Source organism: Sphaerodactylus townsendi, linkage group LG09 (genome assembly GCF_021028975.2).
Source record: "Sphaerodactylus townsendi isolate TG3544 linkage group LG09, MPM_Stown_v2.3, whole genome shotgun sequence".
In the NCBI taxonomy this organism is placed as follows: domain Eukaryota; kingdom Metazoa; phylum Chordata; class Lepidosauria; order Squamata; family Sphaerodactylidae; genus Sphaerodactylus; species Sphaerodactylus townsendi.
Genome location: NC_059433.1, coordinates 90,436,562 through 90,453,468, shown reverse-complemented (window position 1 = coordinate 90,453,468; position 16,907 = coordinate 90,436,562). Strand labels below are relative to the sequence as shown.

Below are 16,907 nucleotides of genomic sequence, written 5' to 3'. Positions count from 1 at the left end.
TCCTTACAACACCCTTCTGAGATAGCTCAGGCTGGCAGTGAATAAATGTCCAAGACTGCCTGAGGAGTTTCAAGACTACCGCTCGCGACGGGCAATATGACGCCAGTGGAAACGGTAAAGAACCGCTTATAGCGAAATAGCCGCTCGCATCGCCAAGAAGGGCGAGGTGCGATTCGCGACGGCTGGCCGCTGAAACGCTAAACCGGGCGGAAGATGCCATATTCAGAAAACTTTAAACCAATTTTTTTCCCCTGTGACGATCGACGCCAAGACTTCGTATGTAACAGTCGCTAAGGGAGCCGCTTTCAAAATGGCGACTGCCAGACGCTGCTTGGTCACCTTTTCCCCCACACACACACACGCTGTCCCTGGTGCTTTCCTCGTATGGCCACACCTTTCCCAGACCCATGCACTGGGACTGACAGTAGCTGGGAGGGGAGGCACTGACAGATGGGGGACGGGCAGGACATCAGGGCAGTCACGCTAGTCTCGTGACTGCTGGGCAAGTAAGCATGACGCCGGCCTGCACGGTTTCGCGAGGCTTAACGCCGCTGGTGAGCCGCCTGCGAGCGCTTCAGTGCTTAACCGTCACATTTTCTGCGGGCTGCGGATCACCGCAGCCCTCACTTCGTCTGTGTGAACGCTTTTTTCGTGATAGTGCCGCACTTTATCAGCCATCGCTATCAGCTGCTTTTGGCCGTGCGGAAACGGCCCATGCTTGGTCTCAGTCCCACACTATACCAGCTAACAGTACAATCATAATCTCATCCTTCAACTTCTGTGAACTTGGTGGAACAAACTCTGTTTAGGATTGCTCTATGGCAGTTCCATGTTTGACACCACAGTAGTGGTGAGATAGAATTTTGTCCAGTACTTCTAAACATCTCTATGGTTCTTTATGCCAGTGCTAATGCAATACTTCAATAGGGTAAAGTCCCTACATTATATAAAAGATCACATTACAAAGTCAACATATGCTGCTGAAAGACAATTCCTTTTACTCAGGCAAATTATTGTGACAGCAGCCATCATTAAGGCAAAGTCTTAATTTACACAAAACAGATCCCCAGTGTGAAACATGTGGTCTTGCCATGCTCCTTTATTGCCATCATTTTCTGTGTGGTGCCTTTGCCAGTTATTTTTTTTTAAATAATCCTTTGGCTGTTCTTTATTTTTAGAATAATGCAAGAACTGTCCAGCACAATACTTAAAGTAAATTGGAAAGATTAAGTATGATTTATGGAGGGGGGGGGGGGGGAACTGCTGGCGTAATCTAAAAATATACTTCTATGCTACTTTTCTGCATGCCAATAGCCTTACTTTAGAGTCAGTGCCTGTCAGCCTCTGCTTTTAGGTTCCTTGTATACTCAAGAAGAAGACAAATCACTTGTGATTAAGGTGGTGTTCATTTGGAGTTTAGCAAGATGTTATTAGAAGGATGGCATTACACAACAATGTAAAATCAAGCAAATGTAGCCTCACTACATCCCTCTTCGAATACTGAGATTCCTGTCAGTCTCCTTGAGATAGAGTTGCCAGCTTTTACATGGAAAGTTGCAAATCTTCCAGAAATACAGTTGATCTCCAGATTATGGAAATCAGTTCTCCCAGACAAAATGGCCACTTTGTAGGGTAGACTCTATAGCAAATATATTCCACAGAGGCCTCTGCCCTTCCCAAACCCTCCCCAGGATCTATCCAATATCTAGGACTGTCCCAACATAAAGTTAGCAATCCCACCCTAAGATGTCATTCTGTAAGATGAATTACTGGTCACATGTCCTAGTGACAGTCAGTGAAATCCAAAGATCTTGTGGCTTTTAAACATTCATGTTTCCTAACTGCATGCAAGCACCTGTCCTTGGGATGATTTCCCATTGGCAGGCTGTTTTAGTCTTCACCATAATCTCTAATTGTATTCTAATTGATGGGAACTTGGCAGTGCACTATAGGCCTGAAGCCTGAGATAGAGTGAAAGTGGGCCAATGAAAGTAATTCATGTGGTTCAATGTAAATATTCAATCTCTTCACCATATAATGTTCGTACTTCTATAAACCTGTTACAATACTATTACCACTGCCAAGCTTAATTCATGACTAACTATACAATGTGTGGGAGTTGTTTATATGTACATCCTTAAAACTCACTAAGCCCCCAGTTTAGTCTGGGAGTCTGACATCCTAGTCTACAATATGACAATGGTAATCATTGGATAATCATGCTGTTTTCTTGCTCAAACGATGATCTTGAAAAACCACTATTTGCCCGATTGTGAAAATCCAACAGGTCAAATAGTGCGCACTCGGGAGTTTTTGATTGGGAAAATAGTGCAGGGGAGTGACATAAACACCCCCTTCCATCCTGTTGCAGTCCTGCTGTCAAATTTCTCCACAGACCTAGAGAGTAAATCAACAAAAACTGAGAGATCTGTACACTACACCACTAAGGTAGCCATACCCCCAAGGAAACATGCAAACCAAAGATTTCCTGCGACATTCACAGGACTAGCTCATACTACTAATGGCAATGCTGCACGCACCACTGCACTCAGTAAAGGTATCCATTTACTTCTAGAAAGTGAAAAGTTCCCAGGGGTTTGCTGCATTTTCATGACTATTTTGTTATTTTTAGACTTTGACTGGGCTTTAAAAAAAATCTTTACACCACCTCAAGTGGTGGGAAAGGTGGGCAAAACATTTTAAATAATTAAAATACAAGCCCTTTGCTTGATGCTTACATTTCTGCTGCTAATGCTCTTCTTTCTCCCTCTCTCCTCCATCATCTCCGATATATGGGTAAGGTTTCTTATTTTGTCAATAAGAAGGTGCATGATAAATGACAGCACTGTACATATGGATTTAATTCCTTATTATACTGGCACGACTTCAAACCAATTTTACTTCTACTCTCTGTAAGATAAATATATTTCTGAAAACAAGCCTATCTTGCTCATACGGTGTCAAATTCTTTCCTTTGGGCTGTGTATGGGGCCAGGCCATTGCAACGGCAAATCACCTCCAGTTGCCATTGCAACTGCATAGTGATGAAGCTCAAACTTTCTAGAAATCACACTTTCTACCACCAAAGCTGCTGTCTTCCCGTCTCGCAAATCACTTCTCATATAGTTAACAAGAATCCTTTCAAGTTCTTGCTTGCCAAGAAAGGCATTCTGGCTATGTTCTGACCTGTCCTCATTATCATGACTTTCACTTTTCTGAGCTCCTCACGGAATAGGCAGAATAACTAAACATATGAAATAATTAAATAGTAAATAAATAAATATCTTCCAGGCCTCAGTTCTTACAGTGGTTGAAAAAAGATGAAATGTAATCCAAAGCATGTTTACTCGGAAGCAAGTTCCTTTTAACAGAAACGCCCAAAATAGCAAGCTAGCTATTGAGTTTCAGAGTTCCTCCTCATGCTGGACAGTGAACAAATGAACCCAACTCTATACAGGGTGAATTCATATATTCATATGACCAAGGATTATGATATAAACACTGTCTTCCAATCTCTACACCACTTCCCTAAATGTGGAATCTGCATACTTCAGAACTCACTTAGACCATTTTGCAAAACAGCAACCAGGCATTTGGCATTTTGTAGGTGAAGGACAGAGCAATGAGTTCTCTGGTGTCGGAAATTTGTTACATTTCTTTAACAGCGGAGTCTACCCAGACAGGGTGTCTCCCCTTTCTTTGCAAATAAAGCTACTTAAAGCTCTCTCCTGTTGGTTTGAAATATTGTAAAGTAAAGAAATATTGGGCACCACACAAAGCTGCCAGGTTCTCCAGAGAAAATGCTGTCTATAGCACATAGATCGAGGACCTGTAATGCAAAGCCCCACCTGGATATTGGCAACCCTATGGAAACCACACCCCAACAGATTATGCATTGGCTTCACCAACAATTTGGCCTCCACTATCTGTGACAAAAAGGGCAGCATTTTGAAAACCACAGGCTGACACCACTATGCCTATCATCAGGCTTTTCTCTCCTTTCTGGAAAGTCACTCATTTGTAAGAAGCACTTTCGTGTTCTATCTCCAATCAAACCCTTGGAGTCACAGTATTACAAAAGACCATTAGGCGGCGCACTCCTTCAACAGCACAGATTCCTTCTCCCAGCCTTCCTCCTCCGATATCCTTTCTCTATGGCAGTCCTTCCCGGTGGGCGGGGCCGGAGATGCACGTGTCTCCTGGGCTCGCTTGCTTTGCTGCTGGGTCTTGCGCGGCACCATCGCCCTGGGTGAAAGCTGTGGCGGCCGGCGGTGGCGCGGCCGTCATGGAAAGGCCGGGCGAAGAGGAAGAGGAGCCGGCTGCAGAGGAGGGAGACGCGTTGGCGTTGCTGGTTAGGAGGCAGCGCAAGGAGAAGCGTGAACTGCAGGGTGAGGAGACCCGGGGCCCCCGATGGGTGTTGCGACTAGGCAGAACCCCGGATGCCAGGGCGGGCGAATAGGTTGGTAAGGTCGGTAGCTGGAGAAACAGGCTCCTGTCCTTGTTCCTATTTAAACCTACAAAGCTTTGTATCGTAGTAAGAGTGTCAGACTGGTTCTGTCATGAAAGCTTGCCCGATGGCCTTAAGCCAGCACACTCTCACCTTAGACTACCCCAGAGGGTTGTTGTGAGGATAACACGGAGGGGAGGATAACACCGTAAGCTGCCTGGGGTCCCCGTTTAGGAGAAAGATGAATAAACGAAACGAACGAATAATTATTTCAAAACATCAGTGACGTTTCTTGAAGCAGGTGGCAATATTGGTGGTTTTTTATTTTTAATGAAGGCGAAGGCCATTCTTCGTTGTTTTTCCCATGGTGACTGTCAGCAACTCTCCAGGATCTCAGGCAAAGAAAGCTCACCAGTTAACTGTCTGAGATCCTTTGGCTGGAAATGCTAGGGACTGAATATGCAGCCTTCTGCATGTAGCATGTGCTTCACTTTTTAGCCATAACCCCTCTCTGCTAATTGCTGCTGCCGCATATCAAGTTGCAGTTAAAACGACAACTGGCCCTAGACACATGGATTCTAACGCTGGCAAACCCTAGAGCAGCGGTGGCGAACCTGTGGCACGGGTGCCAGAGGTGGCACTCAGAGCCCTTTCTGTGGGCACGCGTGTACAGAGTTCATCATGTGGGGGGGGGGGCAGAAAATCACCCCCACACACACACACCTAGGCTGGCCTGGACATGATCATTTACCTGGGAGTAAGCTCGGTTGCTGGCAATGGGGCTTGCTTCTGAGTAAACCCTCCTAGGGTCATGATTCACCCATTCGAAGCGTTGCACGGATGCTTCACCAAGCTTACTCCCGAGTAACATGCGCCTTGGAGCCAACTGTTTTTTCTAAACTAAAACCTCAGTATTCAGGTTAAATTGCTGTGTTTGCACTTTGCGATAAATAAGTGGGTTTTGGGTTGCAATTTGGGCACTCAGTCTCGAAAAGGTTCGCCATCACTGCCCTAGAGGGTAGAATGTATCTTGTACTGACTCGGTTATCTGATTTTGACTGATACAGGGACTTTTGGGTGTAGATCTTTGTAGCACTCCTACTGCATGCCACATTTCCAGAGCGAGGAAGCCACAATGGTAGCTGACTGGGCAAACATACAAATTAGATGATTTCAGCATTATACTGTGAGCTTTTGAACTGGACACTAAATAAGAAGTAAATTATGCATTTTTAAATAAAATTACATGGGTCACAGCTTTTCTTTTTTTTTTAAAAAAAAGGCGTTATCTCATTGTAACTGCTAGCACAGAGCAAGCTAAGCCACACATGGTCAGAATGCAGGTATGTAGGAGATCTTCTTTCAAGGACAGACATTGCATTTCTGGCTAGTGGATTGCTTGAGACAGGCCAGCAAAATGTACATATTAGTATTCCTGTATTGCATGCTGCAACGATGCCTAGATTTGGGGGAAGAAAGAGTATCTAGTAAGTGCCAGGAATGTGATTGTGGAATGCTATCACACATTAACAACTTTTAGCTGGTGCTGCTCAGAAGCTTATTGATGGAACAGTGGAAATGCTGTCCTATGCTGGAGAGGTGTGGTACAGTGATGCAGCCTTGTAAAAACTGTGCCTGTGCTACAGAATTGGGTGGCTGCTGGTTTTTGGAATGCAGCATAAGTTATTTTGGGAGTCTTGCCTGCAGAATCTCTTGGCATGCTGCAGTTGCTCTGTGTATGGAAAGATAATTTCTAAGCCTAGTCAGAGCTGTCATAATGTCAGCTGCTGTCATAGCAGAGGAAGGAGTCCCGCTTTCAAGCACTGGAAATGAGAGCTTGTTTTCTTGCTCTGTTATGATGACCCCAAGCCTACGCAGCAAGGCTCTGCGGATGCTATATAAAAATGCATGTAATCTCATGAGTAGTCTGAACAATCGACTTAATTTTTAATTTTTTTAAAAGCTTTTCCAAAGTATAGAATTGAATATGTGCTTATTGTAATTTCTTATCACTGAGAGGTTTGTTCAATAGCACAAAACATACTCAACTAGCATCCCTGATATAACGCTTTATAATAGCTGATCTTAACATGCATCTCGTTAATCTCATACAAATGAAAACTTCCTTAGAATGTAATGTTAAAGAAGTGAAGTTTTGTGTTGAGTTGCTATAAATAATACGAACGTTGAATTTTATTACTTTAAAAACTAATCTTTCTGTCTGTGTTTGGAAAGCAGTGGTTCTGCATTATGTTTGAAGTTCATGAGTAAAATAGAAATGTACTACACTGATATATTTTCTGGAAAATGATTAGTCAGATCAGGTAGATGTACATTAGCAGGTATATATGATGGGCAGTATCCTGGCCTGCCAGGCTCACGGGGAGTCAAGTTACAGCTGCTAGCTAACACAGAGGCAAGGCAAGAGAAGCTATCTTACTTTGAGGCAAATGGAGCAAGGTAAAGCTGGGCTGAGGTTTGGTCAGCAAGAGTCAAGGCTGGGTCAAGTCAAGTACTCTGAACTGAGTCTCAATCCTGGGTTATCTGTCTGTGAGCAGGTGCTGTCAAACTTTCAACAACTTTGCTCCGGTGATGTTCTCTTTCCACAGCCATCTGTGCTGTTGCCTAGTCCTGATTCTGAGCAGACTCTAAGCATTCCCTGTAATGCACTCTGTGCCTTTTAGAGTGCAGTTCTTGCTGGGTACAGATTATCAGGTGTCTCACAGACTCAGGTGAGCTGGGTGGACTACTAGTTTGGGCCTCCGTGGCTGGAGGTGCTTCTGCAAACCCTCTGACTTCCAACTCTTGACTTGGGCCAGCTCTGTCTGCATCCTGTGAGGCTACTGGCTGTACTTGAGGCCCAGTCAAATGGGGCTGCAGCATGTTGGGGTCATCCTGCCAGTGCTCCTTATCGGAGGACTCCTGGCTGGCTGACTCCAAACCCACGACAGGCAGCCGAGTCCAGAGTCCTGGGGTGACCAGGGACAATGTCATATCGGTGGTGTCCTGCCATCTCCAGAGGACTTTTTGGTGGTGCGGGGAGGCAAGAAAACCCCTCCCCTCACTGAAAAGCCCTCCAAGTTCAAGTCCAGGATGCCAGTTCCCAGGAGGCAAAGCTGGGGTGGAAGCCTTCTAACGCTGCCCCTGCCACCACTCTAGAACATCCCCGCTGGACCGGTGGAGGTGCAGGAGTTCTGGCATAGTGCTCTGTGCCATGTCTGGCTGTTGTGGAGGGTCGTGACGGCTGCTCACCATCAGATTTGTCCCTCTGCCATGGTAAGTGCCCCAGGGAGGGTACTGCCAGCATAGGCCCCACCACCTCCACAATTCCCTTCATTCCTGTCCTGTCCCCCCCCCCCCTCCCCCCTGGATCGGAAGCATAGTCTTGTTAAGTTTAAGTATTAACATTTCTAATTATTGACAGTGATTTGAGAATAATTATTGACAGTGATTTGAGAATAATCCTTAGGGGCTTATCATTTATCTAATTGCAGCTAAAATTCAAGGAATGAAAAATGCTGTTCCAAAGAATGATAAGAAGAGAAGAAAACAGCTGTCAGACAGTGTTGCAAAGATGGAGGCAGATCTGGAACAGAAGCATAAAGAAGAGCTGAATGAACTACAGGAGACAGTACCTGAGGAGAGTAAGGTGTGCTAACTTTATTTCTGAAGGCCCATAGGTACATTTTGTTCTTGCTCTTAGCATAACACTTTAGTTACATTTGTTAATGAATTAGGTATTCATCCCAAAGTCATTGGTGTCTTTTGATCTTGGTAGAGGTAATTTTTTGTGCTCTTCTGACATGTGCAGTGGATGAGTAATTTATGAGAGCACAGGTAATTCTTGCCAACTATACTGCGTAAAACCTAGACATAACTGTAGGGTAGTTATATGAAACACACTGCATGTTTTCAATGTTCATGGTACTCTCTGGGAAGTCGCAGACTCTAGGACCCAATAGATTTTATTTGCTTTGCTTTGTACAATAGCAAATATCTGACTGTCTGTGGTGTTTGGGATTTAGATCACTGCTCTGTGTTGATTAGAGAGCTTGCATTAATTTGACTGTCATCTATGCTTCTTTGGAATGTTAGAGTGCAGTTTTAGTGTTCTTACTCTGCTTGATCTATTGAAGACATAACTTGCATGCAGCATCTGTGAGGTGATTCATAAACTCTATTTTTAAGCTGCCTGGTTAGTGACTGGAATCTGCATATTGGACAATATTGTCAAGCACTGAAACCATAAGAACCACTGGTAATTCTTATGCCCAAAAAATCTTTGCTTTAAAAGTCAAGCAATACTTTAGGAGTGGTAGGTGGCTATTTGTGTGTGTGTGTGTGTGTGTGTGTGTGTGTGTGTGGCGCGGGGGGGAGTAATTTAAAAAAACAATTGGAGATTTCTAAGGCTACACCTCAGAAAGGAATGGAACTGAACTGATTTATAATTAAGTTGGCTGTTGAGGATTATTTCTAACATTTGTTCCATCAGAATAATATGCTGGCATTTTCATATATGCATTACAGGAAGAGGCATAGAAGGGATTGAAACGTTGGCTTAAGTATGTTGATGTGATGACAAAGTAGCTTTTCTGTTATGGGCTCCTGTAGTTGGGCATGGTTCCAAATGAAGCTAGTTTTCAAGTGTCCTGTATTTACCCTGAAGCTGAAATATGAAAAGATTGATAGTTAATTCTATGCTTTGTTTATATATAATTGGGTAACTTTTATTTGCCATTTAGGAGGATTCTGCAGCTATAAGTATGGCAAGCTTAGAGCTGGAAAACACACAACAGGTTCCGCCTCCTCGAATATCAAAAGCACAGAAAAGGCGGGTAAGATTTAGATTTGAAAGGGCTTTTTTCTTCCTTGGGATTGTATTTGTGAGTGGCACTGAAGACCAAGATTCAAGTTTTGGGGAGAGGTCCAGAGGACTTTTCAGTGGCTCATGCAGGCAAAATATAAAAACTCACTGTCACCAAAAAAATGGTCGACTCCACCCCCATCATGCCTTTGGAATGCCCTCAGCCATGCCAGCACAGCATCCTGTGCTGATGGGACTGAGAAATGGTGTCGTGGTGCCGTGAAGCTGCGTGGCTTCCAGGTGCCCCTATATCTGACCCCTCCAAAGGTGAGTCTGCCCTGACCTCTGGATTGGGCTTTTAGATAAGCTAAACTGTGTAGTGGCTAGAGTGTTGGACTAGCATCTGGGAGATCCCGGTTCAAATCCATATTCAGTCATGGAAGCTTGCTTGGTGACCTTGAGCCAGTCACTCTTTCAGCCTAACCAGCCTCACAGGGTTGTTGTGGAAGAGGAGAATAATGTTGTAAGCTGTTCTAGATCCCATTTGGAGAGAAAAACGGTATAATTATCTGAATAAATACATAATTATTTAACATTATTTGTAGTCCACTTTTTTTCTGAGATTCAGGTTGGTAACATAGTTCACATTAATACATCAACAAGATGGGACATCCAGTAGGCAATGTAATATTATTGCAACTGCAAACATCCAAACCCACACTGAAATACATAGTATACACTGTTACATATCCGTGTTTCCCCAAAATAAGACAGGGTCTTATATTAATATTTGCTCCAAAAGATGCGTTAGGGCTTATTTTCAGGGGCTGTCTTATTTTTTTCCATGTTGTCCTGCACACTGGCTATCTATTGGACCATCTGCCAATCCCCTCCCTTCCCAGGGTTTGATCACTGGGGTTGGGTGCCAGACGTCTTCTATTATTAATTAAATTATTTATTGAAGGCTACTACTGCTGCCGTAGTTTTATAGTTTCAAGGCTTTGTATTTTAACTGGGGTTATTCGATTTGTTTTATTGTATTGTTGTTTGTTGTGCACCACCCTGAGCCCTTTGGGGGTAGGGTGGTTTACCAAATCGAATAAGTAGTAGTAGTAGTAATAGTAGTAATAGTAATAATAATAATAATAGTAATAGTAATAATAATAATAATAATAATAATAATAATAATAATAATAATAATAATAATAATAAGTTTTTGATGAGAAGCAACTGGAAAAACTTACACGATACGAGGATTTAAGGATTGAGCTACAAAAACTCTGGCACAAACCAGTAAAGGTGGTCCCAGTGGTGATCGGCACACTGGGTGCAGTGCCTAAAGATCTTGAACGGCACTTAAAAACAATTGGCGCTGACAAAATCACCATATGTCAGCTGCAAGAGGCCACCCTACTCGGCTCTGCACGCATTATTCGACGATACATCACACAGTCCTAGATGCTTGGGAAGTGTCCGACGTGTGATGTAATACAAAATCCATCATATTGATCTTGTTTGCTGTGTATAACTGTTTTGTAGTAATAATAATAATAATAAATTTTGCACCCCAAACATGACCAGATCAGCTGCGCCGGGGAATCTGTAACTAGGGCTTATTTTTGGAGTAGGGCTTATATTTCAAGCATTCTCCAAAAATCCCGAAAAATCATGCTAGGTCTTATTTTCGGGGAAACAATGCTAGGTCTTATTTTCGGGGAAACAGGGTGGTAGTATAATACATGCAGCAACAGGTTCAGGTTGTAGGACATACTGTGTCTCACACGTATAAGACTGTATAAGCATGGGCAAATGCAAAGTTTCAGTGTGTTTTGTTTTCAACTTGCAGGAGAAAAAAGCTGCATTGGAGAAGGAAAGGGAAGAAAGAATAGCAGAAGCTGAGATAGAAAATTTAGCAGGAGCTAGGCACCTCGAAAGCCAGCAACTTGCACACATTTTGTCAACAAGGCTGTTAGAAATCAAACAAATCCCCTCTGATGGCCATTGCATGTACAGAGCGATTGAAGATCAGCTCAAGGAGCGGCAAAACTCCTGGACTGTTGCGACTCTTAGAGCTCAAACGGCAGAGTACATGAGAACTCACACAGATGACTTCTTACCATTCTTGACAAATCCAAACACAGGTGATCTGTACAATCAGGGTAGGTAGATAGTTTTTGTTGTTGTTTGCATTTCTGCTATTTATATATTTCTGCTATGGTAAGCGTAGAGTCAGCTTCTTTTACAGATAAACCAGATTGATTCTAGTTGTGTGTCATGTTTTGTTTTCATAGTGTGATTGTGCCAAATCTTAAGGATTTCCAACGAATTACAAGTTATGTTCAACATAAGCCTGTGTCTGTTTACTCACATACAAGTCCTTTGTTTTTCAGTATTATTTCCAAGTAGGAATACCTGAAGTGAATACCAGTTGCAACAGGAACATAACATATGCAACAATATGTGCTACAATTACTTTCCTACCAATCCTAAACATAATTCCCTGTTTAACAACATAAAATTCATAATTTATACTTTGGCTAGCGTATAGAATTGCATATATCTTCACTGTCTATAAGATAAACTTCAAGTATACCTTCTACTTGAGAAAGAGTTGTAGATCACACTATCCCATGTTAATTTTTGTCTCCTGAGAAGGAGGAAAAGATAGAAGCTGAAGGTAGAAAACATATTAAGCAAAATAATATTTATCATTTGGGTATTAAGCTAAACTTTATAATGTTGAAAATCAAGATGAAATTTCAAATAATTTATTATGATTGAACATTTTATATCATATTAATGGTTGCCAAAATTACTTCCATTGAAGAAAATTCTTACATTTTACATACGTTTACAGTGTAAGAGTTTTCTTCCCCATTGCTTCCTAGAATTTACCACTTTTCCATTAAAGAAACAGCAAAAGTCTTCAGACTCTAATTAAAGAAACAGCAAAAGTCTTCAGACTCTTTCATTTGGCATCAGTGAAATGCGTCATAAGACCAGCTTTTTCTCACTCATAAGAGGTATTGACAGTACTTTCCAATTTTTCCATTGGAAAAAGTCCTCAAACTTGAGATCCTCCTGCATACATTTTGTCCTCAGACTGCTGAGGCTTAAGTCAGGAAATGCTCCTTGCCTGGAGCAAAGTCGACTCTCTGGTTACCAGAATGGATCCAGCCTATTATAGCAACTGGATCTGCTATACTAGCATAGGTGTCAAATTCGCGGCCCTCCAGATGTTATAGACTACAGTTCCCATCACCCCCTGGCAGGGGATGATGGGAACTGTAGTCCATAACATCTGGAGGGCTGCGAATTTGACACATGTGTGCTATAGCATTTCCTCCAAGTCATATGCTCGTAAATTGGAGAAAGATCAAATCCCAGATAAAGCCCACTGTGCAATTTAGAAAAGGTCCAAATTATTATGGTGAATGCTCTACTGGCAATTAAGTCTGTTCTTTTAGTGCATTTGGTATTTTGTCGCTTCACCTGGTTAGAAATTTGCTTTACTCTCATTTCTGTTTTCTTTGATGAATGTGATATCTTTGATTGTTTTATTTACTTGTTCCCTCATCTGTTTTACTATATGAAGGGCAGTTCTTTTGCAGGCTATCTTGTCCATTAGCTCTTTCCATTTTAGCTTCACTTTTTTTCTCTTCCGACTTTCTGCTAAGAGAGACTTAATTCAATGAATTTTTTTCCCTTGTAGATGAATTTGAAAAATACTGTTGTGATATAGCAAACACAGCTGCTTGGGGTGGTCAGTTAGAAGTAAGTATAAATCCTGCATACACCCCATAAATAATGTCTTAAATAGTAATGTCTGATATTTGTTGATATTAGATATTTGTAAATAACAAAAAGTTGTCATTTTCTATTTATACTATATGGCAGAAATGATTAATATAAAGCCATTACTGGGACTATTCCAAGGTGTATATTCCTCTGGGAAACCCCAAGGCTTGCAAAAGAATCCAAAACTAAAAAAGAAAAAAATAAGAACATAAGAACAAGCCAGCTGGATCAGACCAGAGTCCATCTAGTCCAGCTCTCTGCTACTCGCAGTGGCCCATCAGGTGCCTTTGGGAGCTCACATGCAGGATGTGAAAGCAATGGCTTTCTGCGGCTGTTGCTCCCGATCACTTGGTCTGGTAAGGCATTTGCAATCTCAGATCAAAGAGGATCAAGATTGGTAGCCATAAATCGACTTCTCCTCCATAAAACTGTCCAAGCCCCTTTTAAAGCTAGCCAGGTTAGTGGCCATCACCACTCCTGTGGCAGCATATTCCAAACACCAATCACACGTTGCGTGAAGAAGTGTTTCCTTTTATTAGTCCTAATTCTTCCCCCCAGCATTTTCAATGAATGCCCCCTGGTTCTAGTATTGTGAGAAAGAGAGAAAAATTTCTCTCTGTCAACATTTTCTACCCCATGTGAGCACCTATGTACACATTACATCTTTTTAAAAAGCTAAACGACGTCTTGGAAGATCACAGGTAGCACTGTGAGGGATGCCTAGAAGCCCCATACCTGGGATTTTAAAAAAAAACGTTTTACATTCAAGGTGTCACAAAGATGCTTCATCTTTATTATGAGTTTTTTTAAAAAATAGCTAAAACAACTTAAGCGTTGAACCAGAATAATACTGTAAGGATCTGATTTGTGCACTGTAATGTTGCCTTACAGTTAAGGGCTCTTTCACATATCTTGCAAACCCCAATTGAAGTAGTACAGATGGATTCACCTCCCATTATCGTTGGAGAAGAATACAGTAGGAAGCCACTAATACTTGTGTAAGTAGATACTTTAACCCTTGTAGTTCACTGTTATTAAAAGACTATATAAATGGCTGAAGCTGAAAATACAATAAAATAAAACTTATAGTTCTTTAGTATCTGAACAAGTCTTTGCATGAGTACATTGAAACCAGTTAAATTCATGTAGGCTGAAATACCTAGAAATAAGACATTGATTTGGGTAGGACATATTTTTGAGGTAAACATTCATAGGATTACACTGCAAGTATTTTATTAGAGCAAGCATTAAAGAAAATTAGAGCAAATTCATTCTTCTATTTGCCTGTGTGACCACTGACAGGAGACTGTTAACAGTTCTGTGTTGGGCACATATGCAAAAGGGTGCCTTTTCTGGATCATGATCCTTTCTCTCTTGCAGAGTATAGACAGTGGGCAGAAGGTTATTATTAAGGTCATTTTACATTCCATATCTCTAGTGGAGTCTGGCAGTAAAAACTTAACCACAGCAAAATATGAGGTCAGTACTTAAATAATTTTTCTAGGCTCCCTTTGTTACTATGGACAAGTAACTCGGCTCTCAAAAATGCAGTAAAAGTTGAAACCAGCCAATGTTGCCAGTTTTAACTTTTTCTACTTTTTGATGACTTGTAAGCCTTTATTTTTTAAAAAAAGATTCAATGTTGTAAATATAACAATATTTTTTAAGTTGGGTATTCATTTTAGGACTGAGTGGCAGCATTAAGACCTCCTTCAGACACACAGGAGAATGAGGAGGGAAAATGAGGAGGGAGAATGCGGAGGTGGTAAAATAAACTATACCACTTCATACTGCTGGTGGTAGATTCTAGCTTTGAATGTACCGTGCATAAAAAGTTCAATGCAGATAGAAAGACCAGCAGAGAATTCTATCATTGCTTTCTCTTTTCAGAGCATTTAAACTTAGAGGAGTGTTATAAAATATTACCATGTATACTTGCTCATAAGTTGAGGTTTTCAGCTTTTTTTTTAGGCTGAAAAATGGCCCCCTCAACTTATACGCAGGTCCCACTTACAGGTAATTCTTGTGTGGTGTTCCCCCTGTCCTGCCTTCTTCTCTGCCGCCTCCCCTTTCAGCCACTTTCTGTGCTTAGTTTTTATCTTTGCTCTCTCCTGCTGACTGGCAGGCCCCCTCACTAACTCACCTTTTCTTTCTTTTCCTGGCAGACTGAGGCTTAGTTTCAGAGAAGCTGCTCTGAAACAAGAAAGCCTGATTCTATGGTTTTTTGGTACGCCCAAAAAGATTGCTACAACCTTTGAGCTGCATGTTCATAGGGCTGGGCTGCCTGTCCGAGACTTGTATATCTATGGTTTTCTTAAAGGGCAATGCTCAGGTGCTTAACCAGCCTTGGGTGGTGCTGCCTGAAGGCTCCCCTCAAGATCAAACTGCCAAATCGGCAGCTTGGCTTCCATGGTTTTTTTTGGGAGTAATGTCTGGGGCATAACCTTTGGAGCCAGTCTCCTTAAGAAAACCATAGGGTCAGGCTGCCCAACGGGCAGCTTCTCTTAAACCAAGCCTTAGCCTGCTTTCTCTGCTTCGCTGTCTCCTGCCTTCTTCTCTGCTGCCCATTTTCAGCCACTTTCTGTGCCTCGTTCTTCTCTGCCTTTTCCTCCACCACCTCCCATCCCGTTCACCCTCCACGGCCCCTAGCTTATTCCCTTTCCCTAGACCCACCTCACCCCTCCTTAAAAAGCCTCCCAAAGGCTTCTGGGGCTCCTTTCCCCCAACTGCGGCTCCTTTGCCTGCTCAGCACCCCATCTCCCCATGGACCTTTCCCACCCTTGACTTATACACGAGTCAATAAGGTTTCCCAGTTCTTCAAGGCACTATTAGGTGCCTTGACTTATAAATGGGTCGACTTATACGTGAGTATATACGGTATTCTCTTTGATTATTCACCTACAGTAATGCAGTTCATTCTGTCATCTTGGCATTTTCCCATCTCGTTCCGTTTTAAGTTTTATTCCGTAAATAAAAGGTTAGAGTGGGGAAGTAGCATGAAGTTAAGAAGGGAGATGATTTTTTTTTAGGTTGAATTGGGCTGGGGCTTGTTTACAGTACTAGTTAATGGTGAGTTCATAGATAATCCAATTCAATGTTCATATTGCTTTCTTGGGAGGCAGCATTTCATTCTAGGTGAAAGCCCAATCTTCATATTCTTAGAAGCTGCTATCATGGTTGAATTTGCTTTTCTCCTATTAGTGAATATGTTGCAAAAGTGCAAGGATAGAATTGGAGAAGCTTAGAAATTGTCAGTCCTATGGAACAAGCATCCTTGGGAAGTTGTTCATCTTTTTCTCCATATTGTGTATCAATTGATTTTGATTAACCTAGTTAACTTCTATGTATGTTAGTTTAAGGGGAAATGCGGGTTTTGATCTTTGCTGAACCTTTTCATTATGCTTGAGTTAATTCCTGATATTCATTTTATATATTTCTCACATTCAGTAGTAAGCAAGCGTAACTTTTACTCTACCATTTATGTTTAGAAGAAAATGTATTGCATATTCATTATTGTTTTTGGTTCTAGGTATATGAGACATGCTTATGGATTAGGAGAACATTATAATTCTGTAAAACCTCTGTTGGAAACGACTACAGATAATGAAAGCTAGTACACACTTCCTCAGAAGATACGAATTATGGATATTTTGCTCTTTAAGCAATTCACCTTTGGATAGGTCTTAAAGCAAATTAATTTTGTCCTTTTTAAAATAAGAAATGGATGGTTTTGGTGTATGTATGTGTATATATCAGAAATATTTTTAAGCAGTATAAATTCTGATGCAATCATGTTTTAGAAAATTGTCCATAAAGTGTTTGTAATGCAATTCATAATAAACTATATAATATGAAGTA

General features: G+C 41.7%; 1 protein-coding gene across 2 annotated transcripts; it reads left to right on the top strand.

The window, feature by feature from the left end:
* Positions 1 to 4,189: 4,189 nt before the first annotated feature.
* OTUD6B (OTU deubiquitinase 6B) lies at positions 4,190 to 16,907 on the top strand. Of its 2 annotated transcripts, none has more exons than XM_048508443.1 (7): positions 4,190 to 4,388; positions 7,942 to 8,096; positions 9,190 to 9,282; positions 11,098 to 11,410; positions 12,964 to 13,025; positions 13,941 to 14,047; positions 14,430 to 15,065. In XM_048508443.1, the coding sequence occupies exons 1-7, from the start codon at positions 4,286 to 4,288 to the stop codon at positions 14,434 to 14,436; spliced, it is 840 nt and encodes a 279-aa protein (XP_048364400.1). In that variant the 5' UTR covers positions 4,190 to 4,285; the 3' UTR covers positions 14,437 to 15,065. The 2 variants fall into 2 exon arrangements, with proteins under 2 accessions (XP_048364400.1, XP_048364399.1); XM_048508442.1 differs by lacking the exon at positions 14,430 to 15,065 and adding an exon at positions 16,579 to 16,907 and having other exon boundaries at positions 4,193 to 4,388.